This window comes from Cnephaeus nilssonii (assembly GCF_951640355.1).
Source record: "Cnephaeus nilssonii genome assembly, chromosome: 14".
NCBI classification, from domain to species: domain Eukaryota; kingdom Metazoa; phylum Chordata; class Mammalia; order Chiroptera; family Vespertilionidae; genus Cnephaeus; species Cnephaeus nilssonii.
Window position 1 is genome coordinate 75,281,174 of NC_137085.1, and position 25,657 is coordinate 75,306,830.

Genomic DNA, 25,657 nt, shown 5'->3' on the forward strand with positions numbered 1-25,657 from the left:
TTAGTGTCCTCAGTGAGAGGTGCCCTTAGTCGGAAACAAGGCCGCTGCAGACTAACTAGCCAGGGGAGGTCAGCTGGGCGGTGGGTCTGACCCAGCACATCTGGTGTGTTACAAGGCGTCCCCGGGAAGCCAGCGGCACACTCAGGCTCTGGGCAGGCGAGGGCTGAGGGCGCGGCGAGGCACCCGCGCGCCCAGGGGCAGGCACACGCCTGGAAGCTGGACGAGGCAGGAAGGACTCTCCCCTGCAGCCTCCAGGGTCGGCAGCTGACCTTTGTTCCGCCCCCAGAGCTGGGAGCAGGGGTCCTGTTGCTGTGAGGCCCCTGGCTTGTAGCATTTGCACAGCAGCCCAGCAACTAAGGACACAGTCTCCACCTGGAGGATCGCTGGTGCTGAGCTGCCCGAGTCTGCCCTCTCAGACAGCCACGTGCCTGTTATGTAAGGCCCTTGGCATCTCTCCTCAAACACGTTATGTAAGGGCTGCTGCGGGGTCAGCAGTGGTCACAGAGCATGTCAGCAAGGGGTGGGGACAGTCCTCAACGCATCGAGACCATCTGGTCCCTTTTCCATCTCCCCTAAAACCTTTGTCCTCATCCAGGAGTGACAATGTGACAATCAGAGTATGTTATCTGCATTAGAATACCTCATCTATGAACCCCCCATCCCCCAGACACCCCAATGCCAGCTTCTAGGGGGGCCCAACATACCTAGAGAAGAATAACAGCCAACACTCTGTAAGAGCTCACCTTCATTCTCAAGAAAGAAAAGGCAGCCCATCAAACCACTGCTTTTTAGCCCAGGGCTGGGCAGTCTCAATGGAAAGTCGCCCTCACTCACTCACAAGGCAACGCGAATGTCCCAGCCAGTCTGCGCGCCATTTGCAAGGTGCATTGATGCGTCCATCATCCAGCCTTTCCCTGCACATGCCTCATGAGGGGCCACGGAACGTGGCGGGGTGGAAACGGGGCCCCGGGGCTCCAGAGACCTGAGGGCAGATCGCGGGAAAGCCATGTCCTGGACCAGGTAACCAGATCTCTCTAGGCTGGCTTGAAAATAGAATGCTAAGACCTCATTTGTATAGAAATTTAAAAAGAAGAAAATCTGTGTGTAAGTATCAGAATAAACAAGTGCTGCACACTAGAAAAACGTCGGTACCGGGTGATGGGTGGGAAGGTAGGCAGCCAGTGGGTGGTCAAGGCAAGCATCGTTTTGTGCTGTTTCCACGCCTCTGGTGACGGTGGGGTGAGATCTGAATTGGAGTTGCTGGCGAACCAGTGGCTGCCGGGTATTTAAGGGCAGCACCCTTCGTCGGGCCATGCCCAGGTGAGTGGGGCTTGGTTTTTAAGTGATAAATCGGGGTGGTGGTGTGCAAGGAGAGTCTAGGAGTAAGAGCCCATGAGGATGGAAAGCCCTGGAATGCCTCGGGCCCCACACCGCACCTGGGTAGCTCTGAGGGGCAGGAGGTGACAGCACCTAGGCTTGGACAGGGCCTCCAGGCTGTGCGGGCAGCGCCAGGCTCCGGGAGACTCAGCAGTGGGCACCGGAGCTCAGCCTGGCTGGGCGTCTTCTTGTGCAGCGGGGCCACTTTCAAGGTCTGAGGGCAGCTGCCCGGAGCGGGGCAGGTGCTGCGAGCACGCTGGCCGTACAGGTGTGCGTTTGGAGCTCACAGCCCAGCCCGGGGTGCCGCGCATCACTGCCTGTGAGCCTCAATGGCCGTGAGCAGTGTGAGGTGCTGGCTCACGGCGAAAGGGCTGAGCTGAGAGGCATGTCTGTGTTAACCTCAGGGTCGAGCCTGTCTGTGTTTGAGGAGAGATGCCAAGGGTCAAGCATTGCTTACCTCTGCGGTTAACAGGGTCCTTAGCTACGTACGCCACGTAGTCCGTTGTGTCCTGTCAAAAAAAATCAGACGCCCACGTCACTAACAGTCACAGACCAGCTCAGGAAGGACATGCTGTCCAAACAGCCCCTGAGGCGGCCGTTCTCACACGGCACCGCGGGTGGGGGGGGGGGGCGGATCGCGGGACCTTGTGAATTGCAGATTCCTGCGGGGGGGGGGGGGGGAGGGTCACTGAGGAGCGTTAAGAACAGTCTCAGGCCCAGGAGACCTGGTTTATGACTTGGGCGTGAGGCCTGGGGACGGGGTGTTGGAAAGCTGCCCGATGACCCCATGGGAACCGAGGCTGAGAGCACTGGCAGCTCTGTCTGCTCGGCGGCTCTCACTGGAGCGGGTGCCACACCCCTCGCAGCTCCAGCACAGGCTGCGCAGTGCCCAGGGCTTCCCCGCGCTGGGCCTGAGGGCGGCCACAAGGTGTGCTTTCGGCGAGGCCGCAGGTGCTGCTGCTGCCGCTGGCCTGGGCCTCCCTGAGAGCCGCTGGCAGGGGACACTCAGCAGGGGGTGCTCAAAGGCCAGGGTTCTTTCTTGTTGTTGTTTTGGACATCAGTAGTCATTTTAATTCTTTTAAGGTGTTTCGAATATATGAGCTGGATCCCTCCGCGTGAAACCTGTGCCTCCATGCCTGCCTCCCATCTAAGCAGGACACAGACCCCACAGCCTCGGCAGTGCGCCCAGGTGGCCACGTGGAAACAAACAGTCACAGGAACCAATAATTCTCTCGTTTCATGAAAGCAGAAGAGACTTCTCTGCGGGGGTGGGGGGTCGGGGGCCTGTAAAGGTTTGTCCCATTGGTGCAGACAGACAGCTCCCACCATTGGTGCAGACAGACAGACAGCTCCCACCACTGGTGCAGACAGACAGCTCCCACCATTGGTGCAGACAGACAGCTCCCACCATTTGTGCAGACAGACAGCTCCCACCACTGGTGCAGACAGACAGCTCCCACCACTGGTGCAGACAGACAGCTCCCACCACTGGTGCAGACAGACAGCTCCCACCATTGGTGCAGACAGACAGCTCCCACCACTGGTGCAGACAGACAGCTCCCACCACTGGTGCAGACAGACAGCTCCCACCACTGGTGCAGACAGACAGCTCCCACCACTGGTGCAGACAGACAGCTCCCACCACTGGTGCAGACAGACAGCTCCCACCATTGGTGCAGACAGACAGCTCCCACCACTGGTGCAGACAGCCCCCGAGGGCTCCTGCTTCGCAGGGCTGGGCGACATGGCTGTTAGCAGCTGGGAGAGTCTGTAGTGAGCACCTTCACTTTCCAAGGGGCTCCCAGAATCCCCCCGTGAGGGAGGGGCAGGGGAGCGTGCCTGCAGGTGGGCGTACAAGGCTGTGGAGCACCCCTCAGGGTGGTGGGTGGTGAAGTCATTGCCACACATCCTTGCCCCCGGAGCTCACGATGACACAGTGCAACCACGCCGGGGAGGAGAGCCCCCCAGCAATGGGCTGTGACACAGGGCCCTCTTCCCGTGCAGGAAGGCCGTTTGCTCTTCCCGCTCAGAGCTCTGGCCATTGGCATAGTCACAGACTGGCCTGGGGAAGGAGCAAGAGACAGTCACACCAGTCCACCTGCCCCCGTCATTTCCATTAGGAAGACCTGGTAAGACTCTGAAGCTGTTGGCAAAAATAAGGCTTGTCGCTCGCAATCAGAGACCCTGTCCCTGGGCCCGGGAGCTGTCGCGATCAGGGGGCTCCTCATGGAACACTCGTGTTTCTCAAACTGAGATCCCCGAAACCTAGGGTTGGGCAGGGATCTCCCCCTGCATGTGAGATGTCACCAGGATTTCCTCTTAGTTTTGTGTTTTCATTCCATGATAACCTTAAAGATTAAGATAAGAATATTCGGGATCATGTGGGTGACCACCGGGCACCATGTTCTGCATGCAGTTTTAGTGCCGAGATTTTTAGTTGGGTTTCCCACGTTATGGGTCCCACATCCTTAGAAAGTTAGGTAGAAAGGACATCATCTAATCATAGAAGACTCAATGCCTTAGCCCCCCCCTCCCTGAAGCAAATTTCTGTCACATTTATACACGAGGATGGACAAGTAAGGGTCTGCTTGAGGAGAAGAAATCAGTGGCGGAGCGGAGTCTCTGGCACAGAGGAGAGATGCCGCCCGCAGAAGACTCTGAGGGAGCCCGGTGGCCAGTCTGGCTTCACACCGAGAGCAGAGGCTTCGTGTCAGCAGAACGTTACCCATCACAGGAAATTAACGCTGCTTTGAACCTATTGGCTGTTACTGTGTTTATTAGTAATCTTCCCAGTTTGATTGGGGTTTGCAGTTCAGTAAAAAGTATAACATTGCCCTTGCCAGTTTGGCTCAGTGGATAGAGCATCAGCCTGTGGACTGAGGGACCTGGATTTGATTCCCGGTCAAGGGCACGTACCTCAGTTGCAGGCTAGATCCCAGCCCTGGTTGGGGCGTGTGCGGGAGGCAACCAATCGATATGTCTCTCTCATATCGATGTTTCTCTCTCTGTCTGTCCCCTTCCCTTGCACTCTCTCTAAAATCAATGGAAAAATACCCTCAGGTGAGGATTAACCAGAAAAAAAAGTATATCATGGGAGTCTATACTTTATTTTTGTACATATTTGGGTAACAAACTTAATTTGAGTCAACCCTAGTGGCATACACAAGAAAATTCTTCTTTTTAAATTCTTATTCCAACCTGAGAAAGTCTGCTCAGATGTGAGGTGTCCCTGTCACTCCGATGGCCAGTGGTCCAGCCAGGACAGAGCTTTCCTGATGCCAATATTATTTTTGTAGCACAGCGAGGGGTGCATGGCTGTTCAGACAGTGTTCCTGACATCACACAGTGAGCGCATGGAGTCCCCGAGGTGGGGCCACACGTGTTCAGTGTTTACCATCTCTGCTCTCACTCGCCAAGACTTTCTGAGCCTGGCCGGTATTCATTCTTTCGTGGTCTTTTAACACTGCTAATCATGTAGATTATAATTCATCTGTGCCCTTTTTTCTTGGAGCGATTAACAGTGTTTTCCAACCTGTCTTATTTGACATTTCAAAATATTACTTTCTGACCTGGTAAACTGAGGCACAGAGCAATTAGTAGATATACACGTGGCAACAGAACAAGGACTAGAACCTAGAACTTTTGGTTTTATTTAAAACACCCACCAACTGTAATAACTATCAACCAAGTTGGTATAGAATTAATGGACAATGTGATGTATACTTGGACTGGTTACAGGGGAAGCGGGAAGTAATTCATAAGCTTTTATGTTCTTGCTCATTTTTTCTGACAGATGTCTCTCTCTCTGTCTGACAGAAAAAATCAGCAAGAGCATAAAAGCGCATGAATTACTTTAAGGGTCCCTGAACGCTTCCCTTTCCTGATGAAGAAGTGATGGGGGAGCGGAGAAAGGCTCGCAGACCTGTGTGCACCCTGGAGAATGAACTGGTTTCCGCACAGGACAATGTGTTTGGCTTCCCGTTTGCTAGATCTCTGCATCTCCGTCATCGCGGGATGAGGACTGACCCAGGCTCCGGAGAGGACTGTCGATGCAGGTGGCAGTGTTTCTGCCTTTTGTTTTTCCAACTGGGTCACTTCCAAATGTAGGAAGCTATGGTTCCAGCCCAGCACAGGTGCAGGCGTCAGTGCGGATGTGGGGTGGGGTCGGGCCGGCGGAGAACAGGTGCGCATGCACCTCTGGGCATAACCCTCGAGTGCACCAATGATGGGTTCAACTATGGAGGACTTCCACCTTCTCAATACACTTTACAATGAAACGTAAGAGATGAAGGATTAGAAGGCAAGTAAAAGAAGGGAAGGGGAGAAGAGGCGAGGGGAGGGACGGGAGGAAGAAGAAGAAACCACCTAAGAGACCTGAAAACAAGACCCTACGTGTGAAAAGGGCCAAAGCCCACTGAGTGAGAGGTCAGATGTTGGCGGTCACCCTTTGGCGAGTAAGCGGAGGTTTAAAGGCAAAGAGCCGTCCGCAAGGTGGACACATCCCTCCTCCTGACAGGGCCCTTGGCTCAAGGGTCTGAGATGGGGAGACGCCCGGCCTCTCCCTGCAGCTGAGCTCTCTGGGCAGCACTGCTGGGCTGAGCATGTGTGATGCCCCCCTGGGGGCTGCAGCAGCTGGAGGAGGGGGGGAGGTGTGCTGGTTCCCCTGTAGGAAGACACTCCCATGATCACACGCCCTTTGGAAACGCAGAGACAGCAGCCAGCAGTGGAAAGCGCCCCTCGACTCCGCCTTCCCTGTGCCAACAGCAGTTTACAGTCAGGCCGCCCAGGGGGAAGGGCCTGGGAGGCACGGTCTGCAGGATAAACATGGACATGGGAAGAACTCCCTGCCTGGGGCCAGGAGTAATATACCCGCCAATTACTCAGGCGACCCTGGACCCGTACATTTTATTTAAAATCTGAGCACTGCCTACTGATACTTTGACTAAATAACACAAAACAACAGGATAACGAAAATACCACTATAAGCCACCATTCTTTTATTATAAAAAAAATTTAACAGCAAAAGGACATCTTCCCAGGACATTGAACAATTTAATTGATTAAACTTAGCTCCAAGAAAAACTCACTCTTTTGTCCGAACATTTAGATGTTTCCCTGGGTGATCACTTTAACCAGACCAATGAAAAGTGACGTGAGGACATTGGGGAGCCTTTCTCCGTCCACGGCTGACAGGGGCCGTGTTTTCTACCGGCTCCCTCTGCACCCCGCCCCCCTCGTGGCCCATTCCTGCCTGGGCTTCTTCAAAGGGCTGGACTGTCTGCAGTGAACGGTGACGGCAGTGAGTGTGCAGGTGTGGCCCTGCGTCCTGCCTCTCCTGACACTGAGAGTGACCGCTAACACGGGAGCGTCACATTCCTGACCACACGTGGGGAGCAAACCCCTTGTTATTGCACCTTCTTCATAAAATAAACAGAACATTCGCACAAACAGAACATTCCCATTTTATCCTGTCTCCCTCTTTGTCTCTGCAACTCCTTCCCTGTTGGCTAACCAAACCAGTTAAATTTGGAGAGAAAAATGCCAATTTCAAATATTTATGAATAAACTAGACTAAGTAAATTCACAGCCTTCAAGTCACTTATACTTAAAAACAGAGGACCGGTGGAGGCCCCGTGGAGAAACAGGAACCAAGCAGGGCAGACAGAGTCGGGAGGCAGACACCTGGCAGCACCTGGCAGCTCTCAGTACCTCCTGAGAAAACCAGGGCCTCAAGGGTTGTCAACAGTGCTTGGCTAACAAGTGACAGTTCAAACTTTCTTGATGGCACCCTAAGAAGCGCACCTTGGAAGTAGGGCCCCTACCCAGCCACTCCCAACAAGATGAAGAGAAGACAATGCCAAGGGCACTTACCGGGTCGCCCCCCGAGGCGAAGGAGATGGACTGCATGTGGTGATTCGCTATAATCTGTCAGGCCCGAGACAAGAAACGAGACGTGCCGTTAGTGCTCTTCCCATGCCTTGGAAAACCAACCGTTAACAGGCAGTACGAATCAACCAGGTTTCCCCAAACTCGGTAAAATTGGTACCCAATGAAAAGAACAACTATAAAAGTAATAACACAGCATGTCAGCTGCTCATCTAGCAGCTTTGCCAAAATGAGCTCTTATAAGCTCCACAGTAGTCCTGTAATGTAGGAGCTATTATATCCCATTTCACAGATGGGGAGCCTGAGGCCCAGAGGGGCCAAGTGGTTTGCTCAAAGTGCCACAGCCAGTCATTGTCAGGGCTGTGACCAAACACAGAGGGTCTTAACGACCATGCCTCTTTGAGAAGGAAAATGCCTCACCCGCACACCACAATATTCAACTGCGCAGTGTCTGTCTCCAAGGACACGTGGGGTCTTCCATATGGACTCGGAGCTGGAGTGGAGGGAAGGGTGTCTGCCCCACTTCAGCCCATTTACGTCATGTGCGCATACATTGGAAAGTCCTCATCCAAGATCAAAATGGGTACCCTTTCAGCCACTCTTGTAATTTATCAACTTAAAATCTAGCAAAGACATTCCAAGTTCACCTTCAAATGGGAAATTTCCATTAGCATTATAAACTGCAGGGCACAGTGGAATTTAGCAGGCACTGAGTAAATTAGAAGCTGCACTAAATTTAAAAAGCTATATAAGTCTTCCACGCTACTTTTGTCTTTTTAAAGACAATGTAATGACATTGAAGTAAATTTCTGGGGGTGGGAGCAGTCCTCCCTCCCACCATAATCAGGTTTGTTTTTGCTCGGCCCCCTCAGGCCCTGGCGGGTGGGCAGTCAGAATTTACAGAGCTGTAATCCTACCATCCGAGGGATTTTTCCAGACATGCTCCTATAAAACCGGAGCAAAACTATAAATGAATTGTAAGATAAAATGTTTTTAAATGCCTACTTCAGTTTTGAGGACATGCAATACTACTCAGGACCCAGAAGAACCGGAGCATATAGTGGCTATGTTTGGGGGAGAGTCAAAAGTTAACCACGGATTTTTGACTGCACAGGGGTCGGCACCCCGAACCCAGGCATTGTTCAAAGGTAAACTGTAAATGAATAAAAATATGAGTCCAGCTCTGTCGCCTGTGCCCAAGCCCAGGGCGATCAAACTCCTGGCTGGCTTTTGCAGCTCTCCGGAACCCTGCTCGAGTCCAGGGGTGGAGGGCTCCGGGGAGCAATGAGGACACAGTAGCCCCCAAATGATGGCGAAACTATGACTTCTAAAATTACATTTTACTTATTTCACTTTTGCTAACTTAATTTTCTTAACAAAGCAGTGCTAACACCGGGGTTTGGAAATCAAAGTGAACACTAAGATTTAGGGGGAAAATGGAAATCATATTTGGTCAACACGATGCATAACCGTCACTGTGTGAGTGTATGCTGTCCCTTTGGCTAAGAGGAGAGCTAACTAACTGAAAGCATGTATTTTTGCTCTAAGGCTGTTGCATCTTTTTCTTCTCCTTGAGAGCTCTGCAGAGGGGAGCGGGCACTGCCTTCTGCTCTCTCCGCACCGGCAGGGCGTGCCCTCTCGGCTGGCTCTCAGTTTGCTACAGCTGGGCCCTGAACTTGGCCGGAGGGAGAGCCAGAGGGATGCAAGCTTCGGCTCCCATCAGACCTTCCTCAGACCATGCTCTTGATGTCCGTGCCGGCATCCCTCAGGACTCACTCCCACCCACCTACACCAAGGGCAGGACAACGAGAGCTGGCACACCCAGCCAGCCCCTCTGCCAGGATGGAGAGGGCCAACCATGGTGGCTCATGCTTTCTGCTCTGAGTTTGCTTCTCTGTATTGTGAGGTGGGGAAGTGAGTAAAAGGAAAATTAGGAGGTAAGATCCCGCAGAATTGAGGACCAAGGTTCCTAGAAATGAAAGGTGCAACAGCCACATAGGATAAGAGTGGATGTGGGCATCTGAGAGCAGAGCTGAGGGGACCAACCCTTGTTAGCCACAATGGCTGCTCAGCCTGGAGGCAGCTCCAGAGAGAGTCTGCGCCTGTTCAAGCTACCAATCCCCTTAAATGACAGGTTCACCCATCCCTTGGAAGTACCAATGAGAAAAGAAAAGGCTCATCCATCACTCGAGTGAAGACAAAGGAATAGAGTGAGAGCGGCATCCACTATGTCAAAACAATGCCCAGACATTGCCTCTTGCTTCTATCCTGGATCTAGAATTTATTTCAACATCTCAGGTGGGGTATGTAGGGTGGAGAAAAAATGGAGCTGGAAATGTGCTTGCTTACCTGGGAATTTGAAAATTCATCAATAAGAATATGTGTAGCAACCTAAAGGTGCCCTAGGCATCCCTGGTGCCACGTTGCCATGGTCCCCATAGTCTGGGGACGGCCTATCTTCTGCAGTGTGGAGACACCTGGTTTCCAGCTCACACTGACAGCAGGGGTCCAGGCTGAGCACAGCAGGTGAGGGGACTCATAGTTAGCAGCATTTCCACCTGCTGGTATCCAGGGCAGCTACTCGTATACACATTTGAGCCATGATGTTAAACAGTTCCTTCTAAATTTTTCTTTTTTTTTTTAGACATCCCTGGGGAAGAGGCATTTTTTCCCTTGGCAAGCTCTAAATCAGGTCAGATACAGACAGCCTTGATGCTAGTATAGGTGGCTAGTCCTATATAATAAAAGCCTAATATGCTAAGTGTCTGACCATTCAACCAGTCTCTATGACGTGCACTGACCACCAGGGGGCAGGTGCTCTGATGGGTAGGTTAGTTTGCTGCTGGGATCTGGCTGATCGGGGAGTTGGCAAGACAGGCCAGACATGCCCTGGAGCCCTCTCGCAGTCCCTCCCCAGCCCTGATCGTGCACCGGTGGGGTCCCTCGGCCTGGCCTGCGCCCTCTTGCAATCTGGGACCCCTCGGGGGATGTCAGAGAGCTGGTTTAGGCTCAATGGCCGCAGGCCAGGCTGAGGGACCACACCTGCCAAAGGGACCCCGCTCACTCTGCAGACGCCGGGGAGGGACCACCGCAGGAGTTTGGCTCCAGGGCATGTCCGGCCCATCTTGCCGAGTCTCACCCTGCCAGCCACCTTCTAATTAATTTCCTTTCAATGTGCATGAATCCGTGCACCGGGTCACTAGTATTAATAAAGGAAGGGAGCAAAGGAAATAAGGTATTAAGCCTCATCAACAGGGAGCTGAGTGGGACATTAAGCCTCACTTACTAGGACAATGTAACAGTCCCAGCTCCCCAGGGGACTGAACCCCCTGAAGCAGGCTTCCCCACAGAAGGCCGTTGTCCATGATTAAAGAGAGAAAACAGAAAAGGAGAAAGCACTTTGCTCAGCACATGCCCAGCAGAGCCAGGAGGGCACAGGAGGAGGAGCGTGTACTCTGAGGCATGCGCAGTAGGAACTAAGATGGCAGCCATGGGGGGCGGAGCCAAGCCTGGGAAAAGCATCGGATTGGATAAGGGACCAGAACTGGAAGATTTAGGAAGGGATGGGCTGGGAGGAGGGCCCAGCACAAGCCAGGGAAGGATTGGGAAATTGACTGGTTAGTTTAAAAGGACTTGGCCCCACACGCCCCTGGGTCCGGGTGAGGCCACGCGCCCCTGGGTCTGGGTGAAGCTGGATCCCGGGCCTGGGTGAGGCCGTGTGCCCCTGGATCCAGGTGAGGCTGGGTCCCGGGTCTGGGTGAAGCCGCGCGCACCTGGGTCCAGGTGAGGCCACGCACCCCCTGGGTCCGGGTGAGGCCACGTGCCCCTGGGTCCGAGTGAAGCCGTGCCCCTGGGTCCGGCCGAGACCAAACCAGAGGGAATCGGACCTGCATTACCACCATTTGTCCACCATCCAGAGCTGAGGGGTCAGTGCCGACATGTACACATAAGGAACTGGTGGACATTGATATTGGGTCTCAAAAGAACTGTTGGTCCAGAAAGAAACTCACTACAGACTGATTCATTTGCCTGTCAGCATAACTATTATTGCTCGTCTCACATTCAGTTCTTATATCTCTAGTGACACATGATTTCGCTCATCTAGGGGAAATGATGAACAACATAGACTGATGAACAAGAACAGAACCAGAAACAAGGAGGCATCGATCGGACTATCGGGCCTCAGAGGGAGGATAGGAGAGGGTGGGGGGAGGGGGGAGAGATCAACCAAAGGACTTGTGTGCATGCATATGAACCTAACCAATGGTTAAGTTCAACAGGGGGTTGGGGCATCCGTGGGGAGGGGTGTGGGATGGGAATGGGGGAATGAGGACAAATATGTGACACCTTAATCAATAAAGAAATTAAACAAATAATAAAAATAATAAAAATAAAAGGACTGGCCCCTGCCCAAGCCCAGGTGATAAAATCAGTCTTAACCAAGGCCTCGTGCTCAGTGACGTGCTTTCACTCGTCAGTCCGTTAGCGAGCAGCAGCCATGCGGGCCAGCAGCATCAGGGCTCCAGGGACGGCCTCAACCCTCAACCGCAAGCCTGCGTGTGACAGCACAGCGCCAGCTGTGGTGCGACCAGCTGCGGTGCGACCAGCTGCGGAGACTCGGCCCGTCGAAGGGGGACAGAGCCTCAGTTGGCCTAAGCTTTGCATGGATGGGACCAATGGCACAGTTCCTGGGCCTGGCCTTGCTTCTGGGCTTGAGGAAGACCAGGCTGGACGCCTTCCAGTGGGCCCCGTGGAGAGGGGCACCGGGAACCTGGGGCAGGCTTATTTCTACCCCAGCACCTCACCTTACCCCCGCGCCTCGCCTTACCCCTGTGCCTCGCCTTACCCCTGTGCCTCACCTTACCCCTGTGCCTCACCTTACCCCTGTACCTCACCTTACCCCTGTGCCTCGCCTTACCCCCGCGCCTCTCCTTACCCCTGTGCCTCGCCTTACCCCAGTGCCTCGCCTTACCCCTGTACCTCACCTTACCCCTGTGCCTCGCCTTACCCCCGCGCCTCTCCTTACCCCTGTGCCTCGCCTTACCCCAGTGCCTCGCCTTACCCCTGTACCTCACCTTACCCCTGTGCCTCGCCTTACCCCCGCGCCTCTCCTTACCCCTGTGCCTCGCCTTACCCCAGTGCCTCGCCTTACCCCTGTACCTCACCTTACCCCTGTGCCTCACCTTACCCCTGTGCCTCACCTTACCCCTGTGCCTCACCTTACCCCAGCGCCTCACCTTACCCCAGCGCCTCACCTTACCCCAATGCCTCACCTTACCCCTGTACCTCACCTTACCCCTGTGCCTCACCTTACCCCTGTGCCTCACCTTATCCCTGTGCCTCACCTTACCCCAATGCCTCACCTTACCCCTGTACCTCACCTTACCCCTGTGCCTCACCTTACCCCTGTGCCTCATCTTTCCCCTGTGCCTCACCTTACCCCTGTGCCTCACCTTACCCCTGTGCCTCACCTTACCCCTGTACCTCATCTTACCCCTGTACCTCATCCTCCCAATGCTTGATCTCTGAACCATTTTTCTCGAGACACTACAAGCACCCCATTTCCACCAGCAACATTAAAGTAAGATCTTCAGGGAGTGACCAAGCAGGTCGTGTAATGATATCATATAATCACTTTTCTAGCTGAACCCGAGGAACCTAAAGAAACCCTGCAGAGAAACGCAACCATCCTGAATGGAGTTCGCCCCCATGAACATCACTGCTGTGCTGCCTCCATCAGCAGCACACGCCTTGCACACGGGGAAGACATGGAGACGCCACATCACGTGAACCCTTAGACACTATCAATGTGAGAGGCTCCAAAGTAATGACTGGCTAAGAAAAAAATAACGTCAAACCTCAACATGCCATTCATTTCAGACAATAAAATGTGGGCTGTAGAACCAGTGGAATATGGTGTCAGAGAAAACAAAATAGGGGCCAGGGCATTAGGAGGAGACGTTTGCACACACCCACACCCCTTGTTTACACTGTAAGTAAATCAGTGGCTTCATGCACCACACTCCAGCAAAGGTGAAGTATGAAAGAATTAAAGAGCCAATGCCATCGATCACCCTGTTGGTGACCCTTCATGTAGCCAATCGAAGTTGGAAGGCTTGTGAAGGTTTTACACAATGTGCACCACACAGACCTGGTAAAGCTGGGAGTGGGGAGCCCGCGAAACACCCATTGTGGGGCTGGGGGGCCCTGAGCACCCCCTACAGACCTGTTTTGAGTCCGCCGTCCGCAGGTTCAGGCTGGCGGTGGATATGGTGAGGGAGATGCTCATCCCGGCGAACTGGAGGTTGCTCTTGCCCAAGATGCTGGACAGCATTTTGCTTGGAGGCTGTGAAATCAAGCAGCGTTATTTTCGCTTTTGAGTCACTGGAGGCCACATTGTTGGGGCCTCTCTGTTGTTCCCATTTGCCACACCCCCAAACCTCCATCTTCCCACCCTCATTAGGCACATGAAGAAAATTGTGCTTTGAATAAGCTGGGGGTGGGGGGGCGTCCGACACTAACACAAAGATTCTAGAATGCGCAGTGTGGGAATTACAAACATCTGTGCACACACTGAGATGAGGGAGAGGCAGGGGTCAGTGTCCCGGGCAGCTCATGCTGGGATGCATCTGAGAGAGTGACTTGTAAGCCTGGGGACAGGGCCCCAGGCCAGGGCCTGCAGCTTTGCACTCAGAAACCAGCTTCATCCCACCAGGAGCCACATTAGGCAGGGCCAGACTAAGTCGGTCCAGCTCAGAGGTCATGAGCAATCGCACTGAGCCGCGAGAGCGCTCGTTGCTGGAGGACTGGGACATGAACGCTTTGGCGGCACATCCTCTGGTCCAGTTAGAACACACGGGTCTGGGCACCGCAGAGTGACAGACTCCGCTCGGCTCTAACAGGTGCATCCGTCAGCCCGTCAGTGCTCTTGGCACAGGGACCGCGGCTGATGCTTCAGCCAGGCACCTCTCCCTGGGTCCCTGCGTGGGCACTGCCACACTTGTCCATTGCTAACCCCCCAACCTTCCTCTTCAGATTAGAGCTCACCCCCTTTGATATCCCAACCAACCCTACTTCTTAACCAGGCTGGCTCAGCGTGCATCTCCCGCCTGAGCTAGTGCAAGGCAGAGCTGCCTGGCCCTGATTCAGTAGGCCTGGGCGGAGCCTACAAGCCGGCCTTGTTTCCGTCACCGGCACCCAGAGAACCAGGAGGGTACCCCAAGACCCGCCGGTCAGGCGCCACCTGGCTCTGTTCCCAGACACCCTCCTAGTTCCCATATTCAAGATTCTGGAGGCATCTTGCTTCCCCATGTCCCCTGTGGGATGACAGAACACAGGCCCGCACATCTGAGCCTTCATCCAAAGTCCTCTCCCAGAAACTCCGTTGCCCTTTTGGTCACGAATGTCCCCGAGCTATGAAGACAGAAACAGCTCACAGCCCGGGGAGCAGCAGAGGCAAGCACCAGCCTGCCCCCACCCCCTGCCCCGACAGACTCAGAGATACACAGAGGAACGCCCCCACATTCAGACCAGGCGCAGAAAGGTCCTGATTGGGTATTTACTTATGTGTTTACTAGGCACTTAAGTACAGAGTTTTGCTGAGCTTTCTCTTAATCCAGTTTTTTTTTTTTTTCTCTTGGTCCAAACACCTCAAGATGAAAAGGTCGAGCACAGGGGTTGAACACACAGCCCCAGGGGCCAAGTCGTCGGGCTGGAGCTTGGCTCCACCACCTGCTGGCCTCATGGGCTGTCCTCTCTGTGCCTCAGTTTTCATCTCTGTATAATGGGGATACGCAGCGGCGTCCTAGAGCTGCTCGTGCTAGCTAATGAGAGACAATTATCAAATGTTTAGGAATATTATGAGCTGGCCATGAAAAACAGCTGCTATTAAAAATTAATTATGTAAACTTGCAAATAAATACATTTAAAAAACAATAAATACTCAAAACTCATCACTTCCTACTTTTTGCCGGATTAGCTGTTACCCCTGCAGTTCGGGTTGTTTGCATCCCGTGTGCCTGTGTTAACTGCGGGAGACCCTGTGTAATGGTGTCTGCACCCCTCTTCCCAGCTCCATTTTGGGGTGTCATGTTAGAGCTTGAAAATGGCCACAAAAACTGGCAACGCCACCAACTTGGTGTTTCTCGCTCCCCCAGGCCTGAGAGACGTTGTTAAACTTGCACCAGCCCAGCACCGAGGGGTCTACCACAGAGCTGCTCCCATGGAGGGAGGGAGTGGCCGAAGCTGGGAGAAGGCGGGCCTGTCCCACGCGGCTGTTGCCATCCCTGTCTGCGCTGAGGCCACAGGAGGAACCAGGGTGTGGGGTCTGGGTGGCAGCAACAGCTAACTGAGCTGTCAACCACGTGGCAGAGAGGGGACCTAAGCTCTTTCTGTTTTTAAAGTGACAGGAGCCATTGCAAGGTACCCCCTTTCAACAAGGGGTGCCTTTTGGTTCTCCCTGGGCAAAAAAAAAAGAAGTGCTGAGCTCCAGGCCCTGGGAAGAGAGGCTGAGCCGTGTGTAAGGAAGCTGCCGGGGACAGAGGGCGGGGAAGCAGGCAGACAGACAGCGCAGAGCGGACAGTACCTTTCTCTTCCTGAAGGCTCCCTTGGCGCCGGGGACGGCTTCGCAAACGCGGCTGATGGCTTCCCTGCGAGGACAGGGAGAGAGCGTTCAGGTGGCAGCCAGGCCCGCCCAGCCCGGCCCCCGCAGGTGCGCGTGGGGAGGCCTGCCTGCGTCCCGCAGAGGACAGCCCCGCCAGCACAGGCCCCGTGCTGACTGCGGGCCTTCATCCTAACGTGTGCGATGTGCGTGTCGATGCCCTGGTTGCTTTAGTTTGTTTGTTTTATGTTTGGTTAAGATTCCATGTTAGAGACGCGGTTCCTGAAACGGACTCTTCCAGAGGCTGTGTTCATGGGATGACACAGGGCCCACTGCTAACCAAGCGCTGCCACTGAGCAAGAGCCTCCGCTGAGTCAGAAGGGATTCAAGGACACACGCTCGTAGGACTGCTCCTCCCCGAGACAAGAGAAAGACCGGAGAGGTCCTGATTAAGTCGCAGCAGCGTAGGGTGGGAGAAAGGTAAGACGTTAATCAGTGAACAGCCTCGAGCCAAACCCAGCTAAAGCTGCTCCCATTCCGGAATGTGCTGAAACTTTGGGTCAACCTTGGTGACTAGTTCGGCTCTTATCTAGAGAGAACAGCCGACGACCAGACTCCACGCACCCTGCCCACAACCAACCCAGAGGACTCTGTGCCTGTCCAGAGCGGCCCCACCTCACTTTTCCCACCCCCTTTATCCGGAGCCAAAGTAAGTTCTTTCCAAATAAGTTACATCGTCCTCTCCACACTCATTGTATAAAAGCCCACGAATCCCAGGACACACATGCTGCTTGCTCCAGGACCTGGTCCTTTTTCTGGCTAGAATACAGTTCAGCAAACCCTTTATTTCAGAAAAACTTTTATCCTCCGAGGTTTTTATTTAGCAACAGCTCTGTAGTTAGTAAACATCATATAATCTGAAGGGGTTTGAAGGAGAGGAACTCCAGGGCTATCCACATGAGTCAGAAATGAGGTTCCATGCAGGTCGGTTCCATGGACCAGGCATTTATGGAGCAGCTCCTATGTGCCAGGCACTGTCCTGAGGAGTCCATGAGTGTCCTAGGTCCTGGGGGCAGGGGCCTGGCAGGACAGGCTGCAGAGGGTCTGACCCCCAGGCTGCATGGGGCAGCAGAGCACAGAAGCAGAGGGGAAGTGCACGAGTGAGACCAGAAGGAGCAGCTACAGCCCGCAGGCTGGAGGCGGGGCCTCGGGCCAGGAGGATGTGGCTGCGTCAGTCAGCGTTGTGACTCAGCCTCAGAGATGATGATGGGAGCTCTGCTGACGTCAGGAGCCAGAAAGAGGCCGGGTGAGCCTCCCAGCTCCCACGTGGGGAAGGACAAAATAGTAAGAGAACCCTGGACAAGGTAAACGACAGGGGACCGAGACGCACTGAATGATGGAGAAGACAACGGGTCCTCAGAAATAGTCCGCAAGCTTCCTCAGCTGGGTGCTTCTTGGAATTATTTCTCTCACCTGGAAACATAATCGCCATCATAATACACTGCGTTTAAGGGAAATACAGCCTTGTCAAATTGGGTAAGAGACGACGAAGACAAGCTTCACGTTTGCCGTTAAATTTATTGCAGAGAGCGGAGGAAGAAGTGCTATTCTAAAAGTCCAGAACCATGAAAACTGCAGACTAGGAATCACCATGACTCACACAATGTTCCTTTAAAAGCAATAGATGACTGGGATGTTTATATGTGGTCATTTATTTTATAATAATATTCTTGCTGTGGTTCCATCAAGATGATCATCCTAAGTACTCTCTAAAAGCACATTCCTACTGGAGAAGGCCAAGCAGTCTCTCTTAAACAACTACATGACCCCCAGCACCTACATTGTACCTGTTTCATTTTTTTTAAAAGCTTGACGCGTCCCCGCACTGTACTTGAACATGAAGTGGCATATGTAGCTAAACAAAGCAGCTGATTCTCTGCTGGTCCCAGCAGCTGGAAACACATGTTATGGTAGAAAGTCTTCCATAAGTCATTTCTTAAATGCCCCTGTAGGCACTGATTTCCTTTTCCATCACAGACCTGGAGATGAGAGGGGAAGTCACAGCTGACCTGTGCTATAATAGGTCTAATCTAGTGAGGCCACACGGGGCTGAGCTGCTCATGTGTCTGGGAGAGGGAGGTGGAAACGGTGAACATTAAGAATAGGATTGTGGAGAAGACACTGCCAGCAATAAGCACAGTCTAGAAACAAGTCTCCCACAGAGGCAGGCAAGCCCTTCAGGGCAGAGTCAGAGACTCAATCTTTTGTCCTTAAAATGTGCAAGCATGAGAAATTCCAGGAAGTTCTCAGAGCTCATGGACTCAGGAAAGTCCTAAGGATCCCCTTGAGAGCCAGCCTTCAGAAGCCCCAAAGAGATTTGCAAACAAGCTGCTTTTCAGAAAAATGTCCTCCTTTCTCATTGGCATAAATTTGTTGCTAATGTTCATATGATAGTATGTGTGTGTAATTCTCATCTTAATCAGGCTGATGGTATCTATTTCTATGTGAAATAGAAATGCAACATGACTATTCATAATTGCAATAGTTATCCTAGCTGGTGTGGCTCAGTGGTTGAGCATTGACCTATGAACCAGGAGGTCACAGTTTGAGTCCCAGTCAGGGCACATGCCTATTGAGGAAGGTCAATAGAGATAGGTTTCTCTCTCTTTCCCTCTCTCCCTTCCTCTCTGAAATCAATAAAAATATCTTTTTAAAGTAATTGCAATAGTTAGAAGAATGAAATTAGTAACTTAACTCCAAAGTCTAATTTTAAATGTCACAATTCTCATCGTCTCTCCTTACTGTTTAGTACTCTGCATTTTGGCGAGCGGTACTACTTCAGTTTGTTCATTTAGCAATAATTATTTAACTTTGTGTCTTTCCATTTAATCCCAATGTGATTCTCGGGTAGCAGTTTTGCCCTGTTTTTAATAATAGAGATTGCTTCTTAACATTCTGTTCAGTGCAATCCCATTTCAGTAAGCCAAACCATGAGCTCAGAGCAAGGTAAAAGGGAAATGAAATATTTGGCACCTTTACGGGTATCTGAAAGTAACCCCAAATGCTGAGCCCACTTTCTCATGACATCACCATCTTCCTCTATTCAGCTAAAATTCTCATCAGGAGAGCCAGTACCATTCACCTTTCATAACCTTTTCATTGGAATGTAGGATTTTTGAACTGGAACCTTTCAAGTCATGTAACATCTTCTTTCTCCCTACCAACCTGAGCTACACACACACACACACACACACACACACACACACACACACTCTTTACAGACTCAGCTATTAATAAAGAACATCGGGTGATTTCTGCACTCATGGGATTAGATTGAGTAGGGGATGGGCAGCAAACAAACACATAACAGCAAATTGCTATCAACTTGATGAACAAACAAAGAGAGATACACGTAGTGAAGAGGATCGTAAGAGTCACCCTCAAATAGGCCTCTTTGGCATAAAGATTATTTTAAGCTGAAGGCAACTGAGAAGAAGCAGACTCAAGAAAAGCCCTCTGTCCTACCCTATTTGCCTAAAAGCAGGACATACATTTATAAAAACGGGCCCCTCCCCTCACTCCCAGGAAGGACAGAAGTTAGTCACTGGAGACAGCTCCGGCCCTGAGTATCCCTGAGACCAGCAGAGGGATCTGCCTGAGAAACCTACTAGCCCTCAGCTTCCATTAGTTCCTGCATGGCACAAGCTTACCTTCCCACAGCTGCTGCCCCAGGCTCCCAAACTCCCTTCCTCTGTCCTGTCCCTTTGGTACAGATTGACTGCTCTTTGGTTAAGATGGTATAAAAGCCTACATTCTAAACACTTTTGTAGAGAGAAACCAAGATGGCGGCATTAGGTAAACACCTATACTGCTGCCTCGCACAATTTTAAAACTGCAACTGGAAGACAGAGTGGTCATCGTCCAGAACCACCGGAAAGCTGGCTGAGTGGAAATTCCACAACCAGAAGGAAAGATAAAAGGACACAGACTCAGAGGAGCTGTGGAGGTGCGGAGACCTGTGCGTGCGGAAAGGGCGGGTGGCTGAATATGCAGCTGGCTTACTGACAGCGCGCAGAGAGGGCGGGAAGCAAATGTGCGGTTAGCTTTCTCGTTCGGGAGGAAAACAAAACCTCCCAACTGCACTGAAATCCAGCTCCGGGTGAGACTTTGGACACCCAGACTCATTCGGGGAGAAACTGGACTGTCTGGCAATGGGCGAATCTTGAGAGCAGCCTTCTCTCAGAGGTGCGTGCAGCCATTGCTGCGGGACACTGAGACACAGGGCACTCGTAGGGCGGGGCTGATGGGAAACCACGGCTGTCTGCTCCACCCTGAGACTCCGCTCCATCCAAGCTGAGCACAGAAGCCTTCCCAGGGAAGACACTGCTGATCCTCACAGCGAATTGGCCTGGAGGTCAATTCCCCCCAGTGATACCAACAACAATCAAGGCTTAACTACAACAAGACTGCACACACAGCCCACAAAGGGCTGCACCAAGATGTCCACCTCAGGTAACTGGGGAGGCTGAGCTACTGGGCCCTGCTAGGACACCTAGCACACAAAGCAACTCCATCAACTCAGGGAAGCAGCTAAAATGCAGAGACAAAGAGGCAGGCCAGAAATGAAGGAAATGGAGGAAAGCAAAAGATTGGATATAGAGTTCAAAACCACGGTTATAAGGTTTTTCAAGAATTTCCTAGAAAAGGCCAATAAATTTAACGAGACCCTCAAGGATATGAAAAAGGATCAACTAGAAATTAAGCATACACTGACTGAAATAAAAAATATTATACAGAGACCTAAAAGCAGACTAGAGGATTGCAAGAATCAAGTCAAAGATTTGGAATACCAAGAAAAACACTCCTCCGGAAAAGCAAAAAGAAAAAAGAATCCAAAAAGTTGAAGATAGTGTAAGAAGCCTCTGGGACAACTTCAAGCATACCAACATCAGAATTATGGGGGTCCCAGCGAAGAGAGAGAGCAAGATACTAAAAACCTATTTGAAGAAATAGTGACAGAAAACTTCCCCCACCTGGTGCAAGAAATAGACTTACAAGTCCAGGAAGCGCACAGAACACCAAACAAAAGGAATCCAAAGAGGACCACACCAAGACACATCATAATTAAAATGCCAAGAGCAAAAGACAAAGAGAGAATATTAAAAGCAGCAAGAGAAAAACAGTTAATTACCTACAAGGGAGCACCCATACGATTGTCAGCTGACTTCTCAACAGAAACTATGCAGGCCAGATGGGAATGGCAAGAAATATTCAAAGTGATGAACAGCAAGAAACTACAACCAAGATTACTCTACCCAGCAAAGTTATCATTCAGAATTGAAGGTCAGATAAAGAGCTTCACAGGTAAGAAAAAGCTAAAGGAGTTCATCACCACCAAACCAGAATTATATGAAATGCTGAAAGGTATTCTTTAAGAAGAGGAAGAAGAAGAAAAAGATAAAGTTATGAACAACAAATACGTATCTGTCAACAAGTGAATCTAAAACCAAGGGAATAAAAAATCTGAAGAACAGAATGGACTGGTGAATATAATAGAATCAGGGGCATAGAAAGGGAGTGGACTGACAATTCTCGGGGGAAAAGGGGAGTGGGGGGTGCGGGAAGAGACTGAACAAAAATTGCACACCTATGGATGAGGACAGTGGGGGAGGGGGCGGGGGGTAAGGGCAGAGGGTGGGGTAAGAACCTGGTGGAGGGGAGCTATGGGGAGAAAAAAGAGGAACAATTGTAATAATCTGAACGATAAGGATTTATTAAATTTTAAAAAATAAAATAAAATAAACACTTTTGTAGCTGCTCATCACGGACTTTTCCTGCCTGCATGTGTACGGCATGCATTATGCATTAATCAATCATTTGTCTTTCTCTTGCTCATCTGTCTTTTGTCTGATTTGTAGAGCCTAAGCCAGAACACCTAGGAGGGCAAAGCAAAAATGTTTTTCCTCCCCTACAGTAATAAATGTGGTGACGCCTGTCGGGAGGGGGAAGAGTTACCCAGGGAGGGACATTTGAGTGGCTGGGCAGCTATGCAAGGGAAATAAGTGGGTTCCCATCTTGTGCCTTATATGCAAATAAATTATACCTAGATCACGAATTTAACTTCTTTGTAATGAAACTGTAAAAGTACTAAATGAAAACTAGGAGGACATTTGTTAAATCTTTGAGTGAAAAAAGCCTACACTTAAATTCCTATTTCACAGCCAAGTATTAGGACTTGCACTGGTGAGGAGGTAATTCGGCACAGTCTCCATGGGGGCAGATTGGTCAAATCCCAGCAAAATGGAAAATGCACAGCCCCTGGGGCCCCACAGCTCTGCCTCCTGCGCACCCTCTAAGTGCACCCGCAAACGGGCCTGCAACGCATGCGCACCTCCACTGACTGCAGCAAGTGTCCAGCTGACCTGACGGGGAGCAATCAGTGTCTATCATATCACAGGCCACTTCTAAAAATGACAGCACCTCCATAAAATGGACCACCAAATCCGTGATGTTGATGATGCCCTCCGCCCGCTCTGCTCCCTTCCACACCAGCTCTAATTCCCACTAGCTGCCCCTGCAAACTCACCAACAGCCTCCATGGCACCAAATAAATGGGCAATCTCTGTCCCCTGTCCCCGCTCCCGTCATGGCTTCCTGGCCCCAGGCTCCTCTGCCGTCCTCTGCCCTCCGGCCGCTCTCGGCCAGAGCCTGGCCTTCTCTGTGGCTCGGCTTCTAACCTGTGGAGAGTCCCAGCTTACCAGCTCATTCACTTTCAGACAAGGAAATGTCCTCAACCACTGACAACCTTCTTAGATTTCCTGTTTTCAGTGTAGATGCCCCGTCCCCCCTTCAGAGCAGCTGGGCGGGAACCTGCCGGTGGCCCACGAAGGAAGGGCCTCCCCCCTCTGGCCGCAGCTGCTGACACTTTGCCGGGGGGGGGGGGGTGCCCAGGAAGAAGTCGGGGCACAGGCAGGACACCGCCAGCCTGGGGCGGGCCCTCTGGCCAGGGCTGAGGTTGGCAGGGACTTTCTCACAGGCATTCTCCTTGCTTCTTTGAAGACCCCGCCCCCGGGGAAGATTTGGGGGCCTGTGCCACACATCTTCTCTCTCCCAGGGCCCACCTGGGGGGTAGCCCCAGCCTGTAGCTGCTGACACAGCCCCAATCTCCAGCAGAAAGCCCTCCTGGGGTCCAATGGGCTCCTGGCCCACACAGGCCTCCCCAGCCCCCTGCGTCTGTGCCTGGCTGTGGGCAGGAGGCAATTTCTCCACAAACGCGCCCACTTCTGCTTCAGGCTTCACTGGTGTGAGTGTACCGGTCCGCGGGGCCCCAGGCCCTGGGTGACATGCCAAAGTGTGAGTGATCTCCTGAGCACCCCACTCTGTCTGAGTGCCCCCCAGCCCTGGGGTGCCCTGATAGCGCTCAGGGCTGGGGATCCAGGCCCCATGGGACCTTAGTCCCATTTTAGTCTGCGGTGACCTCCATCCCCTTCCAGCCGGAGGGAGGTGTCTGACCTCCAAATGCCCACTTGTCTTTATCGCCCAGAATACCAGGATTTTACAGACAATGACCACACCCCATTGACACCCCCACTTCATTGTCTGACAGTCCTCTCAAACTATTTCCAAACTAGCCTGGACTGTCCCCACCAAAAACATTCCTCCCCATCTTCCCGTGGCAGAAAACAGGACCAAGGTCCACGGGTCTCCCCTGCCCCCCACCCAGGCACTGTCCTTAAACCCTCCCGTGCCGTCCCCACCCCAAATCCATCACAGCCCTGGCCACCGCGAAGGAGACAAGACAGTCTGTTCTTCAGAAATCTGCAGGGCAGCGGCGGAGCCTGGCAGCACGTGGAGAGTGCAGAGGTGGCCATGGGCAGAGAGCCTCGTTCCTGCTCATTACTAGAGAGCAATTCTGTGCTGCAAGAATCCAGGGAGCAGGAAGCCCAGTCCGTGCTAAAGGAGCTGAAGACCTGGGGTGGAAGATCTCGTGAGAAAACGCCAAGTGGAACTGGGACCTGACGGCGTGACACAGCGGTGGAGTGAGAGGAGTGGCCGCGGGGACACTGGGTGTGCCAGGATCTGGCAAACTGGGGCCAGATTGGCAGAGACCTAAAAAACAGGTGGCGGAGTTAGGAATGCAGGCCTCGGTCCGAAAAGCATTCAGGGATGTGCTGAGGAGGGCATCGCGCAGAGGCCTTGTAAGCAAGGCTGATGGGATGGAATGGGACATCACTCCGGCAGCTGTGCGCTGAACGCGGCGAGGCTGAGATACCGCAGGGTGAGATGAGCCCAGACGCAGTGATGTAAGGGACCACAGGAAAGGCCAATTTGGAGACCTAAGGCCTACCGAGGGGCGTCAGAGAGTGATCACCAAGGAGACAGGAGAGCGGGTCCTTATCTCCCTCCTGAAGCACGAGACACGGCGGGCCCTGACTGACCCCCGCAGGCAGAGGCAGAAGCTGCCCGTCAGGAAGAGGGCACCCGGGGTCCCAGCGTGTCCAGAGTGACATTAGCGAGCGGCTTCTTCCCAGTGTCCTCGGCGGCAAGCAGGCACACTCTCTGGGCCCGCGATCTGAAGCCTCCAGGTACAACCAACCATTTGGCAAAACAGACTTCAACGTTAATTTCAGGTGCTGGAAATACTTTAAAATTGATTTCAGAAAAGTAATATACCAACATGGGTTGGAACCGCTTAAATCCTCTAGCAACAGCTGTGCCACAAGCATAAACGGAGCCGTGAACTTTGAAATCTGTGTCACTTGAGGAGCAGCTTCCCAAGCAGTCACTTCGTGGTCACCCAGCCACCGTCACACACAGCCTCAGTGTCACAGTCACCGTCACACACAGCCTCAGTGTCACAGTCACCGTCACACACAGTCTCAGTGTCACAGTCACCGTCACACACAGCCTCAGTGTCACAGTCACCGTCACACACAGCCTCAGTGTCACAGTCACCGTCACACACAGCCTCAGTGTCACAGGCACCGTCACACACAGTCTCAGTGTCACAGTCACCGTCACACACAGCCTCAGTGTCACAGCCACCGTCACACACAGCCTCAGTGTCACAGCCACCGTCACACACAGCCTCAGTGTCACAGTCACCGTCACACACAGCCTCAGTGTCACAGTCACCGTCACACACAGCCTCAGTGTCACAGTCACCGTCACACACAGCCTCAGTGTCACAGTCACCGTCACACACAGCCTCAGTGTCACAGTCACCGTCACACACAGCCTCAGTGTCACAGTCACCGTCACACACAGCCTCAGTGTCACAGGCACCGTCACACACAGCCTCAGTGTCACAGTCACCGTCACACACAGCCTCAGTGTCACAGTCACCGTCACACACAGCCTCAGTGTCACAGGCACCGTCACACACAGCCTCAGTGTCACAGTCACCGTCACACACAGCCTCAGTGTCACAGGCACCATCACACACAGCCTCAGTGTCACAGTCACCGTCACACACAGCCTCAGTGTCACAGTCACCGTCACACACAGCCTCAGTGTCACAGTCACCGTCACACACAGCCTCAGTGTCACAGTCACCGTCACACACAGCCTCAGTGTCACAGTCACCGTCACACACAGCCTCAGTGTCACAGTCACCGTCACACACAGCCTCAGTGTCACAGTCACCGTCACACACAGCCTCAGTGTCACAGGCACCGTCACACACAGCCTCAGTGTCACAGTCACCGTCACACACAGCCTCAGTGTCACAGTCACCGTCACACACAGCCTCAGTGTCACAGTCACCGTCACACACAGCCTCAGTGTCACAGGCAC

General features: G+C 52.6%; 1 protein-coding gene across 1 annotated transcript in view; it reads right to left on the reverse strand.

Moving 5' to 3' along the window:
* The window catches only part of SHC3 (SHC adaptor protein 3), a gene marked incomplete at both ends in the record, with an annotated part of 146,535 nt that overhangs the window by 39,721 nt on the left and 81,157 nt on the right, over positions 1–25,657 (reverse strand). The window contains 4 exons of the mRNA XM_079789602.1: positions 1,835–1,886; positions 7,249–7,302; positions 13,490–13,609; positions 15,848–15,911. Of these exons, the coding sequence (XP_079645728.1) occupies positions 1,835–1,886; positions 7,249–7,302; positions 13,490–13,609; positions 15,848–15,911 (290 nt within the window). The remainder of the gene's footprint in view (positions 1–1,834; positions 1,887–7,248; positions 7,303–13,489; positions 13,610–15,847; positions 15,912–25,657) is intronic.